Source organism: Tursiops truncatus, chromosome 15, assembly GCF_011762595.2.
Source record: "Tursiops truncatus isolate mTurTru1 chromosome 15, mTurTru1.mat.Y, whole genome shotgun sequence".
Taxonomy (NCBI): Eukaryota; Metazoa; Chordata; class Mammalia; order Artiodactyla; family Delphinidae; genus Tursiops; species Tursiops truncatus.
In genome coordinates, this window is record NC_047048.1 from 4,188,742 (window position 1) to 4,212,181 (window position 23,440).

At 44.2% G+C, this 23,440-nt stretch overlaps 1 protein-coding gene across 5 annotated transcripts; it reads left to right on the forward strand.

The window, feature by feature from the left end:
- Positions 1 to 2,602: 2,602 nt before the first annotated feature.
- Positions 2,603 to 22,733, forward strand: LOC117308220 (uncharacterized). 5 transcript variants are annotated; one of them, XM_073791863.1, is made up of 7 exons: positions 2,603 to 7,696; positions 8,276 to 8,492; positions 11,719 to 11,761; positions 12,191 to 12,260; positions 13,297 to 18,789; positions 19,076 to 19,171; positions 21,637 to 22,733. In XM_073791863.1, the coding sequence occupies exons 5-7, from the start codon at positions 18,438 to 18,440 to the stop codon at positions 22,731 to 22,733; spliced, it is 1,545 nt and encodes a 514-aa protein (XP_073647964.1). In that variant the 5' UTR covers positions 2,603 to 7,696; positions 8,276 to 8,492; positions 11,719 to 11,761; positions 12,191 to 12,260; positions 13,297 to 18,437. The 5 variants fall into 5 exon arrangements, with proteins under 5 accessions (XP_073647964.1, XP_073647962.1, XP_073647966.1 ...); XM_073791861.1 differs by having other exon boundaries at positions 12,191 to 18,789; XM_073791865.1 differs by lacking the exon at positions 12,191 to 12,260 and having other exon boundaries at positions 2,604 to 7,696; positions 18,663 to 18,789.
- Positions 22,734 to 23,440: the final 707 nt, after the last annotated feature.

Consider the following 23,440-nt stretch of genomic DNA (forward strand, 5'->3'; position numbering starts at 1 on the left):
TTCCTTTTTTTCAAAAAGAGCATGAGCTGAACCTAACAGCATATTTTAAAAGTTCTTACAGGTTGCTTCCAATAATGCAAAACCTTAATTAATGTGAAACTTACTATTTGAACATATTAGTAAGTAGCGTAAATGATCATTTTATAGGTTTTTCAAAATCACATAATGACGTTCCTTACCCCTAACATCCCCATCCAACACACACACACACACACACACAAGACACATGTCACAGAGAATATCTATTTCAGACTAATATCATATTTGGTTGTTTAAACTCTGCAGGCAGCTCTAGCAACATTGTAAAATAAGAAGTCAAATTTATTAACACTATTATGTAATATAAGATATCCTAAAGTTTTAAGCTTTAGTAACTTTAGGAGTATAAATGTTAGAAGCATATGAAAAGCATCATTTTATTTTTTAATTTTAAGTGTTTTATTTAACTCAGTGTGTCTTAAACATTGTTCCTTCAGCATATAATCATTATGAAGTTATTAATGACATATTTTACATTCACTTTTTTCATACCAAATCTTCAAAATTCAGGGTATTTTACAATTAAAGCACATCTTATTTATTTATTTATTTTTGCTATTACATGTATTGGGTTGGCCAAAAAGTTCATTCGGGTTGGTTTTCCCCCCCACATCTTTACTGGAGTATAAATGCTTTACAATGTTGTGTTAGTTTCTGCTGTTCAACAAAGTGAATCAGCTATATGTATACGTATATCCCCATATCCCCTTCCTCTTGAGCCTCCCTATCCCATCCGTCTAGGTCATCACAAAGCACCGAGCTGATCTCCCTGTAATGCACATATTCATTTGGACTAGCCACCTTTCAAGTACTCAGTAGTCACATGTAGTTAGTGGCTACTGTATTGAACAGCACAGATCTATACAATCACAAAGGAGAATTTTCTTCCAATACCCTCTGACCCTCCACCTGAAACCCATTACACTTTTCAACAGCTCTAGGAATCAGAAAGTTCTTCTTCGTGTGGCACTGATAATCTGAAAAGCATCATTTTAAGTTTAAATTCCTGTTACCTTCACTTAGTGAATTTTGAATAATACATTTTAATAGCAAATAATGAGAGGAAAGCCACACAATACAGTAGCTAGTCAAAATAAGCAGAATCTACAGAAAAATATTTACCATTAACTGTATCTTTGAAACTAAATGAAGACCAACCAAATGAAAACAGGCAAGGCTATTTATTCAGAGCTTGTTAGAGCAAATGAGACAGTCACTGTCACTTGTTTCAGTAGAGACTCAAAGACAGGCAGAGGAATGCGAGAGTTTTACAGTGGAAAAAGGAAGATATCTGGTATGCCTTCTTTGGAGGGGAGCATGTTTGACTTTCGTTGGTTGGTCCTAATTAGAAGCAGGTACAAAAACCAGGGAAGCTGTCAGTTATTGATCCAGTCCTCGTCATTTGGAACCAACTGCTATAAAAGTTACTGTTTAGCTTCCTGGAATGTGACTAGAGATAGCAGTCTGGCTTCCTGGGCTTTTTACTGTAGGTAAGGGGGTTGGTTTCTTGGGTAGCTCACAGAGGTGGTAGGTCAGAGTTCTGGTGTTAATTATTATTATTATTTTTTTGCCTCGCGGTATGTGGGATCTTAGTTCCCCCACCAGGGATGGAACCCCCGCCTCCTGCATCGGAAGCTTGGAGTCTTAACCACTGGACCGCCAGTGAAGTCCCCACAGTTCTGCTTTTATATGTGGTCTGGCCACTGTCCAGTTCATATATTCGGCATCTCATATGTGTGTATGCATATATATTGCCATATTCTCTCATGAGCTGCAGACATAATACTTAGGCAAGTCTTCCCTGATACCTGATAATCATTTCAAGGGTGCCTCCAGAGTGAAAATATTGAGAAAGGCTGCTTCTGATTCCTCTACCCCAAAACGGGGCTAACAATACCTATTTCGGGGATTGTCATGAGGGCTGAAGGCCAGGTATTTTTTACAAAATAACGCGTCCGACATGGAGCCCCTCAGAGAGCAGACTTTCTGGGACAAGGCCTACAGCTAAGACCAGGTTGGACTTTCAAGACTGGGGAGCCCATAACCTGCCACTCAAAATGGCGCCGGGATGGGAACAGATCGGATCAGATGCGGCGGGAAACCACCAGGGCCACTGCCGGCCCGGCAACACCATGAAGATGGTGTGTTCATGGCCTGCCTGCAGGTCCACCGGGGCTGCCAAAGGAGACACCTCCTTGCCAATCCACGTCGCCACGCGTGCCCGCCCACGCCAGCCCCCCGTGGCCGGAAGCGCCTCTGGCTGACCGGAAGTGCCTTGCCGCAGAGGCTGCCGGGAGTTGTAGTTCCACCCCAATCCAGGGGCGCCTACGCAGTGCAGGGGTGTCCGAGTGTGATCTGCGCACTTCCGGACCCCAGTCTGGTATTACGGCGTCCAGCACCTCGGACCTTGCCGGTTCTCAGGTCTCCGCGGCACCTCGGACTGGTGGTTCCCTCGGCTCCCGGCTGTAGGGAGGGCACGTGTGGCGGAATCCACGGCTGCATAGCCAGGCGGGCGCTAGGAAGGGGGGTGCTCTGTGCGGGGGGTCCGGGGGGGGGTCTGGGTGGGCGGCTCCGTCTGACGTCTTCTGCGGAGGGTCAGGGTTTCTGTCTGGTGTGGGCTGGGGGCCGCAGGCTGACTGGGTCTCACTGCTTCTCTGACCTCCCACAGCTCAGCCTCTTCTGAGCCCACCATCCACAGGGGGCTACCGCAGGGTACCCAGTGATAGCCTTGGCCTCAAGGAGCGGGGGACTAGCTCTCCCGCGAATGGTCACCCCTTTTTCCCGACGGTGGATTTGTTTCTGAGCTTTGACCTGGAGCTTCTCTGCTCACGCAGGTCCCTGAACTCCACTCAGGCGTCCAGACCTCCTGTGGGTGAGGAGGGAACTGCTGAGGAAAGGCCCCCCCTTCTCTCCAACCCTCCCTCCCTCCTGCGGACCCTACATCCAGCCAAGGGTAGGCTCTGAGCTATGAGGGCAATTAAGGAAGTTTGTGAAACGATTGTTATTTCAGGGGTCTACAGTGTCAGTATTCATCTGACTAGCCTTTAGAGTGTCTGGGTCAGCCCCTGGGGAAGCACCGGGTGGCATCCGTGGCTGGGGTCCTATGGAGATGTCAGTCCTGTAAACAGATGAGGGCCCTCAGGGTATGCGTGCCCTGGTAGTTATCTCTACTGGATGAATGGACATCCTGGGAGGGAGGTCGGTTCCTACTGGGGGAGGCGGGGCTAAAGATCAGACTTAAATAGGGTCTGCGTAGGTGGAAGGGGGCAAAAGGGTATTCCAAGCGGAGGGAGCCGCATATGCAAAGGTAAGAGGCTTAAACCGAGGGGGTACGGCTGGATTCCGCGCTCTGGAGTAGCCCTGAGGTGGTGAGGGAGCAGATCAAGCTAGCTTAGGGGGTGTGGACTGGGTCCTGTTGGTGCCTGAAGTGTTTTAAGCAAGGCATTGGCGCGGTTATACTTGTTTTTTGGTCGGAATGTATGAGCAGCTGAATAAGGTAGTGAGAGAAGAGTAGAGGCGTCGTATCTCAGATTTGTGAAGCCGTAGCGGCGCCGGGTCTCGGGAGTGAAGGTGGGGTAGTGTGAGCGCATCTGTTTGCAGACAGAGAAAGTTCAGTGTAGTCTGTTCTTTTAAGGCAGTTGGTGAAGAAAGAGAGCAACGTGAGGGTGGGAAGTGATGCAGAAATGATGGAGGATTTGTCTGTCTTTGATTCTTTTTTGTTCAAGTTGGGACAGATTTGAGCTGTGGGAAAAAACTGAAACTGGTACTGTAGTTTTAAATCTTGATAAGGTCAAATGTATCAGGTTTTTCCATTATGCCTTGAACTTGGGTTTTATTGAAGGAGTTTCCCCTACTGCAATCCATAGTTCTACATATATATTTTTTCCTACTATTTATAACAAGTTATATTAGGAAATATCTCAAATGCAGCATGCAAAGTAGAAAAAGAAAGAAACCTTTGTGCTTATCATCTAGACTGAGCAAATGTTAAAGGTTTATTTGCTTCAGATTTTCTGAAGAACTAAAACCTCATAAATACTTGAAGGCTTTTTGCACCCTCCCTATTGGATTTTCCTTCTTCTCACTCAGAGGTAACTTCTGAAATTGCTATGTATCCTTTCATGTTTTGTTTTACTTACAAATATGAATGTAGCCATAAACAATATATACGCTTGTGTTGTATATTCATCACTTTCGCCTGTATTTCTTTTGGATTTTTTTCTTATTTATTTTTAGTGTGTTGTCTAGATACAAATCCGTTTTGCCTTGTGCACATGCAAAAATTTTGAATGGAATTTGATTGGACCTAATGTTTCTTTGATGGGTATATTTTTGAGTATGGATCCATTTCACTTAATGTTCTGTAGTTTATTTGGTTTTCTGTTGCTTTGTTAATTTGATTAATTTATATTTTTCTGGAAAGTTGTCCAATTTAATTTCAACGTAATGGCATTATTTATAATAGTCTCATAATTAAAAGAAAACTCCAGTATATCTGTAATTGTCTCCTTTTTCATGTCCAAAAATTGTTTCTTTTTTGCCTTTTCTTGTTTTCTTGATCAGTCCTGCCTGAAGTTAGTCTATTTCATTAGTTTAAAATACAAAACAACTCTTTTATTAATTGTAATAAATCCTTTCCAAGAATTGAATTTAGTTTTTTCTTTTTAATTTTTCATTTTGGGCACAATTTCAGAATTACAGAAAACTCATAATAGTAGAATGGTGCAAAGAATTCCTAAATACCTTTCATCTACATTCCCCAAATGCTAACATTTTACCACATTTGTATAGGGGGTTCCAGGAACTGGATGGATTTCAGGGCCAGTTAAGGAAAAAGATGTAAACATGAAGTGGCAGGAACACATGCAAAGATTATTTACGCGTGCATGAGGGAGAAAGGGGCCTCTTGCAGCATGAGCCCACCCAGAGGCTGGGGCCCAGGGGCCACTTCCCAGAAGAGAGGAGGATGAGGGAACCCCAGGGGGTATCTCTGGGTCAAAGCCACTTGGGGTCTTTATAGCCACATGGTTTATAGCTATCAGAAACTGGGTGTGGTTTCACAGGGTGGGTAAAGCATGCAGCTTCTAAATGACTAAAAATGTGCTGATAGTTGGACTGTGTTTAAAACATTCACATGTGTTGACATTTGAGTTTGGGGCTGCTGGTCTTTTGAGCTATTGGTCTCAGTCTGCCGTGAAGAAATAAACCACCCAGGGGCCATCTTTGGCTCATTGCTAATACAGTTAGCTTTATCCTGCTTTTCCTGCCCCCGCTATACATATATGTGTGTGTGTGTGTGTGTGTGTGTGTGTGTGTGTGTGTGTGTAAATACTTCAATGTGCATTTCCCAAAAACAATGGCATTCTGTCACACAACCACAGTATAATGATCAAAATCAGGAGATTAACATCGATGCAATACCATTGTCTAACCCACAGATCTTAGTCACATTTTACTAGCTGTCTCAATAATAATTTTTCTAGCTAAAGAAAATCCAGGATCATGCATTGCATTCCCCCCCACATCTCTTTAGTTTCCTTTACTCTGGAACAGTTTCCCAATCTTTCATTGTCTTTAATAACATTGACGTTATTGAAGAATACAGGCCGGTTATTATAGAACATTCCTCAGTTTAGGTTTGTCTGGTGTTACATCATGATTAGATTCAGGTAATATATTTGTGGCAGAATTTTTTTTTAAATCTGCTTAATTATTTCTTTTAAAATTTCTTCTCATACTTGTCTTTTTTTTTACGTCTTTTGAGTTTATTCTTTTTTTCTGTGCTAGCCTCCTGCATTGAATGTCATTAATTTCCAGTTTTAATTTAATGCCTATCTTAGGGCTATAATTTTCCTTTAAGTATGTGTTTGTAAATATCTACCAATTTTGGTATGTACTAGTTTTGTAGTCATTGTAAATATTTTTGCATTCTTTTTATTTTCTGATTTTATTACTTTTTGGTTTAGAGAGTGGCATCTATGCAGTATTGATTTTTAAAAGATGGGTTTAGGTTTATTTTTTAGCTTGTCAATTTTATAACTGTATCACATGCACTTTAAAAAATGTATATTTCTCTAACTATTGAGTTCATTCTTCTGTCTGATCCAATAGGTCAAGCTTTTAAATTGTTATTCACATCTTATATATTCTTACTGGGTTTTTTTTTGTATCTTAGATCTTCATTTCTAAAAGTATATACTAAACTCTTTTTGCTGTGATTGACGATTTGTCAGTATCCCCTTGTTGCGTCGCGTCAGTGTTCAGGTGCATTTGAGCTGCATACGCATCGTGTACATTTGCTGGGGACACGGACCTAAGATCGAGTTGATTTCTGGTCATTGCTTTGTCTCCTTCCAGTGGGTCGTTCTTTCTTGTTTTTTGTCTGTCTCCGAATTTTTAAAATGAATGCGACGCATTGTGTGTGGGAGACTTCTGCTGGGCCGTTTCAGCGTGCGGAGCTGGGAGTGCAGGAGTTTGGTTGCGACAAGACTGGTCAGCACTTGCCAGCTGCGCAAGGCTGGCATTTGTTGTCGCTATGGTTACTGTCAGCCTCGGCTGGCGTGGCTCTGTGCTTGGAGCCGGCTGGTTGCTGGTCCCCGCTTCGTGGCCGGCTTCCCTCCCCGCCCCCCCCCCCCGCCCCCCCGGTGCCCCTTGACTCTCCTCCTGCTGGCACTCCCGCCTGCTCCTCGGTGCTGGCTGGCCTGCTGGAGGAGGGGCAGGGTGCTCTTTGTGTCTCAGTCTCAGGAGGGTCCTGGGGTCTTGGGGATGCTGCCCCTCCCCGCGAGGTTGGCGGCTCTAAAAGTCTGAGCCCAGGACCTATGTCTGCCCCTCTCCCATGGGGATAGTGTGTGTTTGTTTCTTTTTCCTGCCACATGCCGTGGGTCTTACCAGTGCTCTGGGAGCAACAGGGTTTTGCTAACCTTCCCCCAGCAACACAGGGCTTTTGTTCCTCAGGAGAGAAATTTCGGGAAGGATGGGGCTTCTCGGGTTTCCAGGAATGGCAGCCACTCCCCTCCTGTAGGCCTTCACTACCCAGGGAGTCTCCACGTGGTCTCCAGCTCCGCCCTGTCCGTGTTCTTCCTCTATATCTGTATAACAAACAAATCACCGCACATTTAGTTGTTTAAAGCAGCTCACAGCTCGGAGGCCAGACGTTCCAGTGGGATGGCCACGCTCTCTGCTCGGGTCTCTAAGGCCAAAATCAAGGCACTGGACGGGGCGGCCTCTTCTCCGGCGCTCCGGGGGAGAGTCCGCTCCAGGAGTTCGGGGTCAGGGGAAGTGAGTTTCTGGCGGTTTAGGTCGGAGGCCCCTGCGTCCCTCCCCACTGTCGGCTGAGGGCCTGTCTCAGCATCTTCTCACACTCACGTCTGTCTTCAAAGCCAGAGACGATGCACCGGCTCCTTCTTGGGCTTTCGTTCTTCCAGACTCCCCCTCTGACCCCCATCCGTTTCCAACTCAGAGGTAAAGTGTCCTGCCGATATTTTGACCCGAGTCTCACTATGTCGTCTATTTATTTGCAGGTTTTCTTAGTGTCTTTGCAAAGGCTTAGAATCGGACTGTAGCCAGGGCGGCTCTGTCCTGTCTGCATAGTCAAGCTTCTTTCTACCCGCTTCTACCTGCAGAGTCTCCGAGGCCGGAGCTGAGCCTCCAGCTGACGGTAAGTCCTCAGCAGGAGAGCAGAGCTGTGTCGATCAGAATAGGTCCCGGTCCTCAAATCCCAGGCGTAAGGAAGGTGACCCGGGGAGCAGCCACCTCCTTGGCAAGGGGGATCCCTCTCTCATCCCGCTCCGTAGCTTAGGGCTGAAGTTGGAGGCTCACAATCTGGGGCAGCCCCCCGAAAAGTGCCCCTACAACAGCCCGGGACCCGTTTTGCAGGCAGAATTGGGGTGATGTCATTGCCTTAGGGGATCATCTAGGACTTGATTTAGGGGAAGGTTTGGTAGGAGGAGAGGGGGTGGTCTCTTGCTTTAGGGCGTGAGAAGCATGAACTAGCAGGGAAGGGACCCCCATGGCTCTGAGGGTGAACCCCCCAACCACCAATTCCTCTCCACTCATTCACGTTTACTCTCATTCTCTGCTGTCCATCCAGCTAGATGTGTAGCTCCTCCCATCCCACTGTCACCTCCGCACCTGACTTCTAGTGACCTCTAACCCCACCCCCCCTTCTAGTTGAGTCAAGGCCCAGACGTTGCTTCCTTAACCTAAGAGTATTTCGTTTTTCCTTCTCCTGTTAAAGACGAAAGAAAATGGGCGTGAGAGAGGTGTTCAGAGCCACCCAGCTTACTAGAGGCCGAGCCAGCACTAGCCCCCAGGGCTCCTGTCCGGAGGAGGCTGGGCGGGGCCCTCATCGCTAAGCCCCGCCCCTCCCCACCCTCCACCCCTTCAGACCTTCTCACGGATTTCCTCTCCTCCAGGGGCAGGACTCTGATAGGAGGTCATGGAGAGAGAACCCAGTAAGATGATATATGTATATTTTTATGCCATACTTAAGTATTAAACAATGAGCACGTTTACTGTTGAAAAAATTAGAAAATGTGGAAAACAAATCCTGCCGTGTGAAGGTAACCATTGCTAACATTTTGCGTGTTTTCTATAGAAGTTTTTTCTTTACATGTTTATGAAAACCCATTCCATGACGATGAAGCAGGAAATGGAGTAGAGGGTCACAGACCACTGTTTTTGAGCCACGCTGTTGGGCCCGCCTTCCTGTATTAGCTTCCTGGGGCCGCCATCACAAGTACCACAGACTGAGTGGCTTACACAACAGAAACTGAGTCTCACACAGTTCAGGAGGCTGGAAGTCTGAGATCAGGGTGTGGGCAGGCTTGGTTCCTCTGAGGCCACGAGGGAGGGCCTGCTCCAGGCCTCTCCCCGAGCTTCCGGAGCTCTGCTGGCAATCCGTGGTTTCTGCTGCATCACCCTGACCTCTGTCTCTGTGTCTAAATTTCCCCTTTTTATAAGGACACAGCCATATTGCGTTAAGATCCACCCCAGTGACCTCATTTTCACTTGATCGTCTGCAAGGACCCTCTTACTAAGTAAGGTCATGTTCTGAGGTCCTGGGGGCTAAACCTTCGACAGAGCTTTTGGGGGAACACAATTCAACCCATTGTACTTCCCCTCCAGGATGCTATCTCAGGGAACCCCATAGCTGTTGGGTCACTTCAGGTTATAATAGAATAGGCCCCTCTCAGTTGCCAGCTGTCTGTGAACATCTTACTCTCATGTCCAGTCTCCAGCTTCTCCCTGCCCCATGTGGAGCCAGAGGTCTGGGGCCTCGCCATGGGAAGGGCATGTGATCTGTTCTGTCTCTGCTCCTTGACTCTTCCTTCTCACTGGATTCCCTCCTTTCTCCTCCAGGGTCAGGGTATGAGGAGGGGAGAGTAGAGGAAAAAATAGCTCAGAATTTCCCCTGCTTGGTGTTATTTGTAGCTCTCACCTGCCTAGTGCTGGCTGCCCTCAACTCTGCAGGAGGCCATGTGATGGCCCTTTGTCGGGGTGCCCAGCCTGGGACACCAGCAGTGGCTCTCTGCAGACCTCCATGCTCTTGGCTCAGTGGTCCTGCCCCTCAGGACCGGCTCTCTTCACCCTGCCAGCAGCCTGCTTCAGCAGCACCCCTGCAGTAGGGCTTTAAGCCCACTTAGCTTCCCCACCATCCACTTGGCTCCCCCGGGAACCCTCCCATCCTTGATCCAGCACACGTGCAGCTGGCTTCCGCTCCTGCGCCCTCCCCTCCCCTGGCTGCCGTGGGGAGCCTCTGACTTCTGAATTCTTCAGCTGGAGAGCTGACTCCTGTTTCTGGGTTCCTGCATGCCCTAAACATTCAAAGGAGCCCCCCTCTGGGGAGCTTCTGCAGCTGGACATACGCCAGCTTGGGGCTGTAGTTCTCCCTTTTTCCAGGCTCCCTCCAGCACCCATGAACAGTTTTCTTGGAGCACACCCCCTCTTGGCTTGCAAGGGGAGCAATCCCCGACTAGGACGGGAGGCAAGCCCACGGTACACTTGCTCAACAGACAGCTCTCCTTCGATAATTCCCTCCCCCAAAGGAAGGAATCTGTTAGGGTGTGTCTGGAAGCTCCTCCTTAGAACTTGGGGTGTTTGGGATTTAGCTGAAATTTCCAGGCACGTGGGAAAAAATCCCATCCATTCTCCTGTTACGCATCTGTGAGTCATATGCTATGTATCCTGCTTCTTTCACTTGCTGGTGTTGTTGGAAGATCATTCCATGTCAAATATTTATAATATTTTAAGTTGATTCATAGCTTGGCATGCTTTAATTGTATCATAATTTATTAACCAATCTCTTATTTTTAAGCACTTAGGTAGCCTCCAATTTTTTTAAAAAAGACACCCTCAGAATTCTTTATGGAGTTTCTGTAATTCTAGAGTTTTAGTGTCTCTGCAGAATTCTTGGATCAAACTCCAGTGTGTCTCTGTCCTGAGTAGGAACTTACCTAGGACCAACCTCGTGTCTATTCAGGAGAGATAGGTGTGGGGTCCAGTTGATGCTTCCAGCCACAGTAAATTTGCTCCTGAACCTTCGTGTTCCGGTTCCCTGGGAAAATGAGGAAAGGAGGAGGGCTCAGGAGAAGTCATCAGATCTTGTCCCATATTTGGTAAGTGGCAGAGCCAGAACGGGACCACTTCCTGGGCAGAGATGAGCACAGTTCAGCCCAGAACAGGTCTTAATAATAAAATTTACTGTCGAGAAACTACAACTACGAGAGGAGAAGCAAACAAAACTTAGCAGGATCCACGGATAGTACTGAGCGCCCCAGGTTAATAGACCTCCAGTTGCCTTAGCTAAGTGCCATTGAATGGACTCCACCTTCTAGAACCCATTTTTATATTTTCCTGTGAATTTCCTCAACAGCAGGGGCAGGAATGGTGATAGAAGCTTTGGGTTAGAAGATTAGTAGGCTACAGATATTTTTAAAATGATAATTTTAAAGGCATGATCATATATGAAATGCCCATTTGTCATAGAAGAGCTTAGAAGATTCATCTAAGTACAAAGAAAAAAATGTAAAATTGGGCATTATCCAACTGTGCAACGCTAACTACTACTTGCATTTTGTCTTCCATCATTTCAGAGACTATTCTGTGTGAGTGTGTGTGTGTGCGTGTGCGTGTGTGTGTGTGAGATCAAATAGTTTTCAACCACCTTTTTCAGTTGCCAGTATACGATCAATAAATTGTCTTCTATGGTTTTATTTTTATTAGCTACATGATGTTTATTTCTCTTTGGTTGTGGTATATTCATTTAACTCGTCCTCTATAGTTGGATATTTAGTTATTTCTGTTTTTTCAGAGTTTTACCAGATTGTAATAAATATCTTGGCCGCTAAATCTTTGCCCGAACTCATGACTGTTTCTTCAGAATAAATTTCTATTAATTAAATTTCTGGGTAGTGGCAGGGGAGGGTAGTAAATTGCACATTGATTACTGCGACTCAGGGATGTGTATTCATTAAGTAGAAAAATAATTCAGGTTCAAGCCTCAAAGTTGGGTCCCCATCACATTCCAAGGTGAGGGCTTTGCTCTGATAAACGGGGTTCTTGGGAGGAGCCCCCATGCCACCCCGTGCCTGGGGTGTTAGAGCAGTTGACTCTGAGGCTGGAGGCAAGCTTGGCCTCTCATGTCCTCTTCTCCCCCCACCCCAATCTCTGCCTCCACAGGTGTCTGCTTTTCCCAGACCAGCAAGGAAGGACCATGTGCCAGGTGAGTGTGGCATTGCTTTCAACTGCGCTTCTTGTTTTACCGTGGATTTCAGGTTGCTTGTAAGAATTAATCCAATCAAACGCAATGCAAACAGAAATCAGGATCCGTGAAAATAGGAAGAGAGCGGACGATCAAGGCCATGGGAAAGGCAGGGTGGGGGCAGTACAGAGGCTGCTGCAGTTTATTAGCTGCTCTCTAAATTTATGCCTGACATGCCCGGCACTTTAAAAAGACAGATTCCATCCCATATATGACTTGTGTTGTCTGGGACAAGCATATCACCTTCTCAGGGGGAATAAAGCTTTTTAGGATATTTAGACATTTATGTGATGGGTCTTCATACGTGAGATATAGCAGGCAGGTTCCTCAATGATAGCAACATTCAAATAAACACAACAGCAGATCTCCTGTGACTTTTTTTTTTTCCAGTATAAAGAATGGATGTTGTGCCAGTGCAGAAATCTGTGATTACAGTTGTTGGAGGAATCCAAACACTCAGGTCTGCATAAACAGCTGTGTTACGGTTCACACTGACCTAGATAAAACACTGAATGATCTAGAGGAACGAGTGAGTGGCATGTTCTTCAAACTGCTGTTCATAATCATTTTTGACACAGATGGAGCTTAAACAGCTCAAAGCTTCCGTCTTCGGCAGGGGCAGGAGGGAAGATTGTGCGAGCTCGCCTGCCTCCTTCTCTCTCCGTGACTTAGACCTCACCCATTGCCCTTGACCTCCCTTGCGTCCTTTCTCACTGGTCGTCATTATCTTTCTTCAGACATCATGATATCATTGTGTTCTGTCAGCCGGTCATCCTCACATGCCTCTGTTCCTAAAGGGCCTCCCTCTTTACCCCGGGCTCTAGGGTTGCATGAACTTGAAGTGCACTGGTCAGAATCCTGGAAGTTACAAGAGCGCGAAACCCAGCTAGAGCTAGTTGAGGACAAAGACAAAAATCTAGGCAGCACCCCAAACTGGGAAGAGCAGGCGTGCAGCTGGGACTGGGAGAGTTCCGCCCAGGGACCCAGATCTCACCAGGTGTCTCTCTTGTTCTCTTGTCCCTGTTCTGTGACTCTTTTTCTCATGCCGACTTCATCCGTATGGCCGGAAATAGGGTGGCCATCAGCTCTCACATCGACAAGTTCTGCCGCAGAATGGGACGAAGTCTCCTTTCATAGGGCCAGTTTGAAAGATCTTTGGGAAAGACTGGGATTGGTCCTGCTTAGTTCGAGGGCTGAGGGGCTGGGTCTGCAGAGGGGCGCTCCCAGGAGCACCATGTGCTTGGGGTGGGGAGGAAGGAGGATGTTAGTCCCAGAGGAAGATGAGACCTGGTGGATAAACGTTGCAGCTGTCCACTCCAGGAAGGCAAGCATTCACAGGGTGTTGGTTTTGAGCTCAGGGACCTGTCTTTTTTGCTGCAGAATGCTCTATCTACAGGCGCTTTTTTTTTTTTAATTGAAGTATAGTTGACTTACAGTGTTGTGTTAGTTTCAGGTGTAGGGACCTGTCTTGATGGGAGTGTCTGTGCTTAATAAAGCTAGGGCTATCTGGATATCTGATACCAGGAACATCTGGGACAGGACCAATCTGAGAGATTGAAAACCAGGTGGTGACACCACAGCCTCCTCAGAGGAGAGAGCTGACCACAACATGAGGCTGTCAGACCTGTATGTGAAGCTGGACGTTTCATTTGGTGTCTTCTGGGGGAAACTTTTGTTTTGTAGGAAACCAAGTCTCACTGGGAGCTTCTCCCTGTTATGGCTATGTGTGATAAAGATAATGACAATAAAACTTATAAAACTATCTGTTGAGCACTTATGTGCCGGTCTCTGTGTTTTTCGTATATTGTTTCATGAATAAACCTGTGAGATAGATATTACCATTAACTCCTTCCCTCATTTTACAGATGAACAAACTGAGGCTAGAGATGATAAAATCCATTAGGCGATGGAGCTGGGATCTGAATGCAGGCAGACAGACAGACATAGAACTGGGCCCTTAATGATTAAACTGTAGTTTTATCTACCAATAGCAAATTCCCAGCAAAGGAATCCAGTAGTATTGATGTGTTCTAGACATGCATTGTTCATCACGGTAGCCAGTAGCCACAGGTAGATACTGAGCATCCAAAGTGTGGTTAATGTGACTGTGGTTCTGAAATTTTCAATTGCATTTCAATTTAAAAACTGAATCAGAGTAAATATTTTTTCAGGAAACACAACTTTGTTTTGATAGGACTACATTTCAGCAAAGTGAAACTGAAAATAGTGTCTGAATTGAGATGTACCTTACGTGGAAAATACACACCAGGTTTTGAAGATGTGATATGATTAAAAAAGAATGAAAACTATATCAGTGATTTTAAAATAATTATGATATGTTGAAATTATATTTTGGATAGATTAGGTTAAAGAGAGATTAAAATCTTTTTTTTTTTTTTACTGTTTAAAAGTGACTATTAGAAATTTTTATTTATTTTTTTTATTATTATTATTTTTTTTGGTACGCGGGCCTCCCACTGCTGTGGCCTCTCCCGTTGCGGAGCACAGGCTCCGGACGCGCAGGCTCAGTGGCCATGGCTCACGGACCCAGCCGCTCCGTGGCATGTGGGATCCTCCCGGACCGGGGCACGAACCCGTGTCCCCTGCATTGGCAGGCGGACTCTCAACCACTGCGCCGCCAGGGAAGCCCAGAAATTTTTATTTTTTTAAACCACTTTGTGGTATGATTGACATTCAATCTGTACATATTTAATGTACACAATTTGATGAGTTTACAGATAAGTGTACACCCATGAAACCATCAGCACGGTTAAGGCCATAAACTTATCCATCGCCTCCAAAAATTCCCCTCCCCCACCTTTATAACTTTTTTTCTTTTGAGGTAGGAGCATTTAACATACGATCTATCCTCTTAGCAAATTTTTAGGTATACAATACAGTATTGTTAAACACAGGCATGATGCTGCACAGTAGATCTCCAGAAGTTTCTCATCTTCCATATCTGAAACTTTGAATCCTTTGACCAACCTTCCATTTTCCCCCTCCTCCCAGCCCCTGGTAACCACCATGCTACTCTCTAATTCTATGAATTTCACTATTTGGGATTCCTCATAAGAGTGAGATCATTGTGGTATTTGTCTGGCTTATTTCACTTAGCATAGTGTCCTTCAGGTCCATTTATGTTGTCACAAATGGTGGGATTTTCTTTCTCATGGCTGAATAATATTTCATTGTATGTATATATATATATATACCACATTTTCTTTATCCATTCACCCACTGATGGACACTTGGGCTGTTTCCATCTCTTGGGTTATTGTGAATAATGCTGCAATGAAATGGGAATATAGACATCTCTTTGATACCCTGCACTAAGATAACATCATCTGCAAACAGATACCTTTATTTCCTCATTTCTGATGTGGATGCCTTTTATTTCTTTTTCTTGCCTAATTGCTCTGGCTGGACTTCCAGTACTGTGTTGAATAGGAGAGGCAAGAGTGGGCATCCTTGCCCTGTTCGAGAACTTAGGGGGAAAGCTTTCAGCTTTTCACCATTGAGTATGGTGTTAGCTGTGGGCTTTTCATAAATGGCCTTTATTGTGTTGAGGTAAGTTCCTTCTATACCTAATTTGTTGAGAGTTTTTATCATAAAAGGGTGTTGAATTTTGTCAAATGCTTTTTATGCATCTGTTGAGATGATTATGTGACTTTTATCCTTCATTCTGTTAATGTAGTGAAACACAGTGATTGGTTTTCATATGTTGAACCATCCTTGCATCCCAGGGATAAATCCTACTTGGTCATGGTTTATGATTCTTTGAACGTGCTGTTGAATTTGCTGTGTTAGTCTTTTGTTGAGGATTTCTGCATCTGTGTTTATCAGGGATATTGGCCTGAGTTTTCTTGTGGTATCTTTGGTTTTGATATCAGGATGATGCTGGCCTCATAGAATGAGTTTGGAAGGATTCCCTCTTCTGTTTTTTGGAAGAGTTTAAGAAAGATTGGTACAAATTCTTCTTTGAATTTTTGGTAGAATTCACTCATAAAGTTCCTGGGCTTTTCTTTTTTGACAGTTTGACAGTTTTTTGGTTACTTCTTCATTCTCTTTATTTGTTACTGGTCTGCTCAGGCTTTCTATTTCTTCTTGATTCAGTATTAGTAGGTTGTATTTTTATTAGAAATGTATCCATTTCTCCTAGGTTGTCCAATTTGTTGGTGTATAATTGTTCATCATAGTCCTTATGATCCTTTTTATTTCTGTGGCATGAGTTGTAATGTCTCCTCTTTCGTTTCTGATCTTATATATTCCAGTCTTCTCTTTTTTTCCCCCTAGTCTAGCTAAGGGTTTCTCAATTTTATCTTTTCAAAAAACCCTGCTAATTTGGGCTTAGTTTGTTCTTTTTCTAAAGGTGCAAAGTTAGGTTGTTTATTTGGTATCTTATTTTTAAAAGTAGGTGTTTATTGCTATAAACTTGCCTCTTAGTGCTGCTTTTGCTACGTCTCCTAAGTTTTGGTTTGTTATGTTTTCATTTTCATTTGTCTTGAGATATTTTCTAATTTCCTTTTTGATTTCTTCTTTGACCCAATGGTGTTTAAGAGTGTGGTTATTTAATTTCCATGTATTAAATTTTTTCCCATTTTCATTACTATTATTGATTTCTAGCTTTGTGAATAATTTCAGTCTTCTTAAATTTGTTAAGATTTGCTTTTATGTCCTAACATATGATCCATCCTGGAGAACGTTCTGTGTGCTCTTGAGAAGAATGAGTATTATGCTGCTGTTGGGTAGAATGTTCTGTATATATCTTTTAGGGCTATTTGGTCTATAGTGTTGTTCAGTTCTGCTCTTTCCTTGTTGGTTTTCTGTCTGGATGAGAATGGAGTATTTAAGTCTGCTACTATTATTGTGTTGCTGTCTATTTCTCTCTTCTGATTTGTCCACGTTGCTTCACATATTTAGGTGCTTTGATGGTCTGTGCATACATAATTGTTACATCTTCCTGTTGAATGGACCCTTTTATAATTATATGACTTTGTCTCTTGTGATAGTTTTTGACTTAAAGTCTATTTTGTCTGATATAAGTATAGCCAGACCTGCTCTCTTTTGATTACCATCTGCATGGAATATCTTTCTCCATCCCTTCACCCAATATGTGCCCTTATATCTAAAGTGAGTCTCCTGTGGACAGAAAATTGTTGGGTCTTGCTTTTTTATCCATTTGGCCACAGTATGTGTTTTAATTTGAGGAGTTTAGTTCACTTATATTTAAAGTAATTATTGATAGGTAAGGACTTACTATTGCCATTTTGCTAATTGTTTTCTGTTTTGTAGTTCTCTTGTTCGTCTCTTCCTCTCTTTGTTGTGGTTTGAGGACAGTTTTGGTAGTGATATACTTTTTTTCTCTTTATTTCTGTGTACCTACTGTAGATTTTGTTGTGGTTACCATGAGGCTTGCATTGAATATTTAATAGTGTTAACAGTCTGTTTTAACCTGGTAACAACTTAACTTCAATCGCATATAGAAACTCTGCACTTTACTCCCCCCTCCACTTTGTTATGACAGATTTTACTTCCTTTTACATTGTTTCCATTAACAAATCTGAGATAATTATTCTTACACTTTAGCCTTTTAACTTCTAAACCAATATTTAAAATGATTTACACACTAACATTATATATATATATATATAATACTCAGTATAAATTAAAATTGTAATTTTGGTCCTTAATTCATTCAGAGAGAGAGAAAAGGAGGGTGAAAGGGAAGGGGAGCCAAGCCCTGTTCTGTGTACATGGAATCCTTTCTCTGCTTTCCTCTTGTTGCCACCTTAATTTTGACCATATCACATGTTGATGATTATAATTGTACCCGAACTTTATTTTTATTATTATTATTTTTTTGGCTGTGCCACGTGACTTGCAGGATCTTAGTTCCCCAACCCGTGCCCCCTGCAGTGGAAACACGGAGTCCTAACCACTGGGATGCCAGAGAATTCCCTATAATTGTACCCGAATTTTATTCATTCTCTCCCTCCCAGTGATTCCCACCTCAGTGATGCAGTGATCTTCCACATCAGTTTGTCTTTGGTAACTCCCCTTCTTAAATACTGTGATGGAGTCCCCATTGCATGTATGAAAAACCCTTTGTTTGTCCTATGATCTGCCCTCTCTCTCTCTCTCTCTCTCTCTCTCTCTCTCTCTCTCTCTCTCTCTCTCTCTCTCTCTCTCTCTCACACACACACACACACACATACACACATTCCCCTTATACTCTATACTGTCATTCCCTACTGTCATATATTTGCAGTTCCTACCAGATTTTCCTTGCCTTTGCTCAGGCCATGCCTCTTGATAGGAATATCCTTCAAACATCAGAACAATTTATTTTTCATGATTCTGCTGACATGTAACCTCCAATGAGGCTTAACTTGACATCAGGATGTTGAATTTGACTGCTGTCTTCTTTGTGTCTGTTCTTTACTTAAATGTACTTCCGTCATAGCCTTCAGTGTATTGTTACCACACAGCAGTCTCTTACATTCATCTCACTCCACCAGACTACAAATGCCCTAGAACAGAAGCAACGTGGCATTGAGCTTTCAACCTCAAGGACCATGCAGAACACCAGTGACATACCTGGTCTTCCGTAGATGCTTGCTCACTGAATGGATGGATGGATGAATGGGTGAATAGAGATCCAGAAGTGAGATATTTTCTAATGATCTTTTTTTTTCTCTCCCACGAAATGTCGTACAAAGTTAGGGGCATGCTAAGCTTCCTATATAACTTAACATGGGGAAACCTGACCTCCGAAGGTGGTAAGATCCATCTCCTCTACATCTTTGCCATAATACTCTGTGCTGAGCACTCCAGTTTAATCAGGAGTGTGCTGTTCCAGGGGTCGTTATCATTCAGAGACGTGGCTGTGGGCTTCACCCGTAAGGAGTGGCAGCAGCTGGACCCTACGCAGAGGACCCTGTACCGGGATGTGATGCTGGAGAACTACAGCCACCTGGTCTCCGTGGGTGAGGAAGGCTTCCTGTGTCCCCCCTGCCCGCCGCTTATGTCTGAGCTCCTTTCTTTTCTCTGTTACGTAAGACCCTGTTAAGTACTAAGAATGTCTGGCCTTGGGTTTCAGCCATCAGTAAGTCTTGTTCTCATCTCACCTGGATTATTTGTGAATTTTCCTCCCAAGTGAACTAGCTATTCTTTGGCTGAGATGTAAATGTTCATTAGGCAGTCTGAGCCTTCTGCTTCCTTGGATGGCCCAGGTGGCTCAGCATAAGTTTTGTAACTATTTCTTATGAATAGGGTGTCAAGTCACCAAACCAGCTGTGATCTCCAGGTTGGAGCAGGGGCAAGAACCGTGGATGAAGGAGGAAGAGATCCTCAGATGGAGCTTTCCAGGTGAGAGAGAACCAGCCTGGAGGGGGACAATGGACATAAGATTCCAGGAGGTCACAAAGCAGAACCTCAGATTATTTTTGTTTCACACATCTGTGTTAAAAGCCTTGGATCTTTGCAAGCAGCTATGGACATCTGACTCAAGACCTTGAAATGCCCAAATGATTCCTGCTACCTGCATACATCACACATCACTGCATGATTACTCTCCTTTCCCTGGATTTTAGAGAAAGACATATTCTTTTAAAGTTTATCCGTTCATTCTATTCCACTGCCCCCTTCTAAGACCTTGCTTTCTCAGTCTTTCTCTAGAATCTTCAGGCTTACGCTTGTCCCCATGGTTATAAAACAGGCTTTCTCATGCTTTCAGGGGTTCATAGATTTGTCCTATTTTAAAATAACTGTGTTATTTTGTGTCACTCATTTTTATTTTAGTTGTCTTTTCTTTCAATGCCTTAAACAGTTATTTTCTACCTTTTAGATGACTTTAAATTCATCTTCTTTCAAGACCATGTAACATGTCCCCATTTTGTCTGATACGTTATAACTGAAGCTTTTCCCCCATCTCAGTGTGATCCCACAGGGAGCTGAGCCTTTGTTTTATTCATCTTTATTTCTGCACGACACACATAGTATATATCGACTAACCCCCTCTACTGTCTAGGACAAGGATCCTTTATCAAGCATCTGTTCAGGGCAGTTGTTATTTTTTTTATTTTTTATTTTTTTTAATTATTTTATTTATTTATTTTTGGCTGTGTTGGGTCTTCGTTGGCACGCGCGGCCTTTCTGTAGTTGCGGCGAGCAGGGGCTGCTCTTCATTGAGGTGTGTGGGCTTCTCATTGCGGTGGCCTCTCTTGTTGTGGAGCTCTAAGCGCGTGGGCTTCATTAGTTGCGGCACGTGGGCTCAGTAGTTGTGGCTCACAGGCTTAATTGCTCCACGGCCTGTGGGATCCTCCCGGGCCAGGGCTCGAACCCGCGTCCCCTGCATTGGCAGGTGGATTCTCAACCACTGCGCCACCAGGGAAGCCCAGGGCAGTTGTTATTAATCAGGGGGGTACCCCAGACTCACTGGGGGAGCTTTAAAAATGCCCCCTGGCTGGGTCCCAACCCAGAAAATTCTGCTGGGGAAGATCACGAGGCATTGATTTTGTCTCTTAGGAATTCAGCAGTGGGGCTCAGGGAACATAAATATTTCTAAACACAGGAATTTTCATGGTTCCACTGGGTATTAGTGCCCAAGGTGAAATAGCGGGGTATTTGTGGTTTAAAATGTAAGTAAAGGAAAAGCAAATAAATATCTAAGCATAGGATGAAGAATTCGACAGTTAAGATTCTCCAAGTAGATTCCACAGTGCTGTGGAAACCAACTTGCCCAAGGAATGTCAGTATGGGTTTAGTGGAGGGGCTGATCTGCAGGCATATGGGAAGGGGACACGTAGGGTTGGGTTGTTGGCCAGATTTGGTTTTAAGGGAACCAAATGAAAAAAACGGTCATCTGAGCAATCAGAACACAACAGGGAATCTTCCCAGGGCAAGGATGGCTTGCATTCGGTTCTGCGGTTCTTGTGTCGATGTACTGGACATCGTAAAGACCACGTAGACCCATGTGAGAATAAACCGCTGCAGAATGGACCTCTGACTCTAGGAGAATTCCTGTAACAGTTAAAGAACTTGATGCTTTGAGAAAATTAATTTGATATACAGAATGGAGGGGAAGTTAAGGTGGGAAGGGCACAGGAAGTGCAGGTGAGAGAAAAGGCTATTTGCAACCTAGGAATAAAGTGAGGGGAACTCACACTTCATTCAGCCCAAGTCCTTTGCTCCTATTTCCTAAACACCCTTCTCCCTAGAGTCCCCTGAAAACGCTGGTCTGTCTTTAGTCTTCGTTCATAATTCCTAAATACCCTTATCTCCTGATGGGGCCTCCTTATTATGCCTTCCCCTTACCTAGGGATGCTGGAGCTAGTACCGGCCTGTGATGGCCAATGGTGGCAGAATCCTCTGGCTCTGCATTCTGTGACGTCATCCTCAAATTGGTCACATTGGGGAATGCTTTCACCATGGAGAATGGTAATTGACACAGATCGGGTTTTCTTTTTCTCTTGGTGACCTGGTTCATCAGCACATCAATGCCTTGAGTCCACTATCCTCTAGTTTTTCTCTTGTGTGTGTTTTCACCTTCTTCCCAATTTAATGTGCGGACTTGATAATAGCAGAGCTTACATATATTCACCGTCAGGGTTTTATCTGTTATCAGTTCTCATTTTTTTTTTTTTTTTCTTTTCAGAAGCCAAGGGAGTAGGAAGTGTTTGTAGTAGGATTATGATTATGATTATTTAATCTGGGCAATCAGGTTTGAAACCACGAAGTTAATCCTCCTTCCAAACATTTCTGGAATAGTTTAGTTCTGTGATGTGCTCCTGGAAAGATAACACGTTTGTGTCCTTATTTATTTTTTTCCCTAGAAGTTTTGCAAGTTGATACCCAAGTAGAGAGGCAACGGGAACACCAAAACAAACTTTTGAAGCAAGCTGCACTCCTAGACAAGAAAAAATTGACCACAGAAGGGCAAAACGCATGTAACACAGTCGAAAAAAACACCTGTCAGAACACAAACGTCGTTTCTTCAGGACAACAGGTCCCTAAGTGCGAGTCATGTGGAGCAGCCTTGCCGGGTAATGCAGGCGTTACTCCTAACGCGTACCTTGCAAGAAGGAGATTTGAATATGATGCACAGGGGAACTTATTTCTCTATTCTAAGCTGGAAACTCCACATTCTGGGGCACACCCACGTGAATGTAACCAATGTAGAAATGCTTTAAGCCATGACCAAGCCCTTAATGCTGATCAGAGAACCGACAGTAACGAGAAACCCCACAAATGTACCAAATGTGGGAAAGGCTTCTCCCATAAATCAGAAATCATCACCCATCAGAGAGTCCACAGGGATGAGAAGTCCTGTGGATGCAATGACCAGGGGGATGGCCTGAGGGAGGAGAAGGTTTGCCTCAGCAAAAAACGTCCGGGAAAGCACACAGACGAGAAACCCGGCGGAAATGGCAAATGCGGTAAAAGGCTCTCCCCAGAAACAAGCCTCTCCATACCCGAGGCCATTCTGGCTGGAGAGAAGCCTTATAAGTGTTCAGACTGTGAGAAAATCTTCTCCCACAAGTCACGTCTCATCGAACACCACAGATCCCACACGGGAGAGAAACCCTATGGCTGCGAAGAATGTGGGAAATCTTTCTCCCGGAAGTCATGCCTCATTATCCACTACAGAATCCACACAGGAGAGAAGCCCTATGGCTGCAGCCAGTGTGGGAAAGCCTTCTTCCAGAAGTCACACCTCATCCTTCACCAGAGGACCCACACTGGAGAGAAACCCTACGAGTGCAGCGAATGCGGGAAGGCTTTCTCCCAAAACTCCTGCCTCATCATACACAAGAGAACCCATATGGGCAAGAAGCCCTATGAATGCTCTGACTGTGGGAAAACGTTCTCCCAGAAGGCGAACCTCATCAGACACCACAGAATTCACACCAGGGAGAAACTGTACGGATAAAGTGAGAGAGAAGTTTTCATCAGGAATTCCCAACACATCTAGGAATGAAAACCCTGTGGATTTTGTGAACATGGAAAATCCTTCAGCAAGAAGTCCAATGCCACTGTGGGCAGACCTTCCTACCAACTTGGAGAACTAGGAAATGCTTATTCTCATAAAACTAAGGATAGAAGGGTAATGATGCTCTAGAGAGATCTATTTTTATAGGATAAACTTAAGCTTAACTATGAAGTGTATCTGTGTCTACATTAACTGTGGCTATTGAGCTGTAAGTGAATAATTTAAACCATTAATATAACAGACTGAATAAGCCACAGAACAATGCCAGGGGTATGCGGGGACTATGTTCCTGGAGATGCTACATAAACAGAATTTTATTTTACTTATTTTTGAACTGCATTTGTAGTTGAACATAATTGTGAACTTGTAGACACAGATACCATAATATGTAGGATGACATCTATCAAGAGTTTCCACACTAAATTACACCCTTTTGTCTTTAATATACGTTATAACTGGGATTTACTACTCAACCGGAAGTCCATACACCGTACCACACACCATTTGGTTTTTTGTTTGCTGGCAAGTATTACAGAGCCCCCCTGGATCTGGAAACCAGCAATTTCATGACATCCCCTGATCTCTCTCCATCAACTAGTTTATAAGTCATGTTAAATGAGTAAGGTTGGGACTCCCTTTTCTGGCAG

Coding starts and splice junctions, on each gene's coding strand:
- LOC117308220 (XM_073791861.1), top strand. CDS start 18,438: ATGGATGAATGGGTGAATAGAGATCCAGAAGTGAGATATTTTCTAATG. Junction 18,790..19,075: donor CAGCCACCTGGTCTCCGTGG/GTGAGGAAGGCT, acceptor TCTTATGAATAG/GGTGTCAAGTCACCAAACCA. Junction 19,172..21,636: donor CCTCAGATGGAGCTTTCCAG/GTGAGAGAGAAC, acceptor TTTTTTCCCTAG/AAGTTTTGCAAGTTGATACC.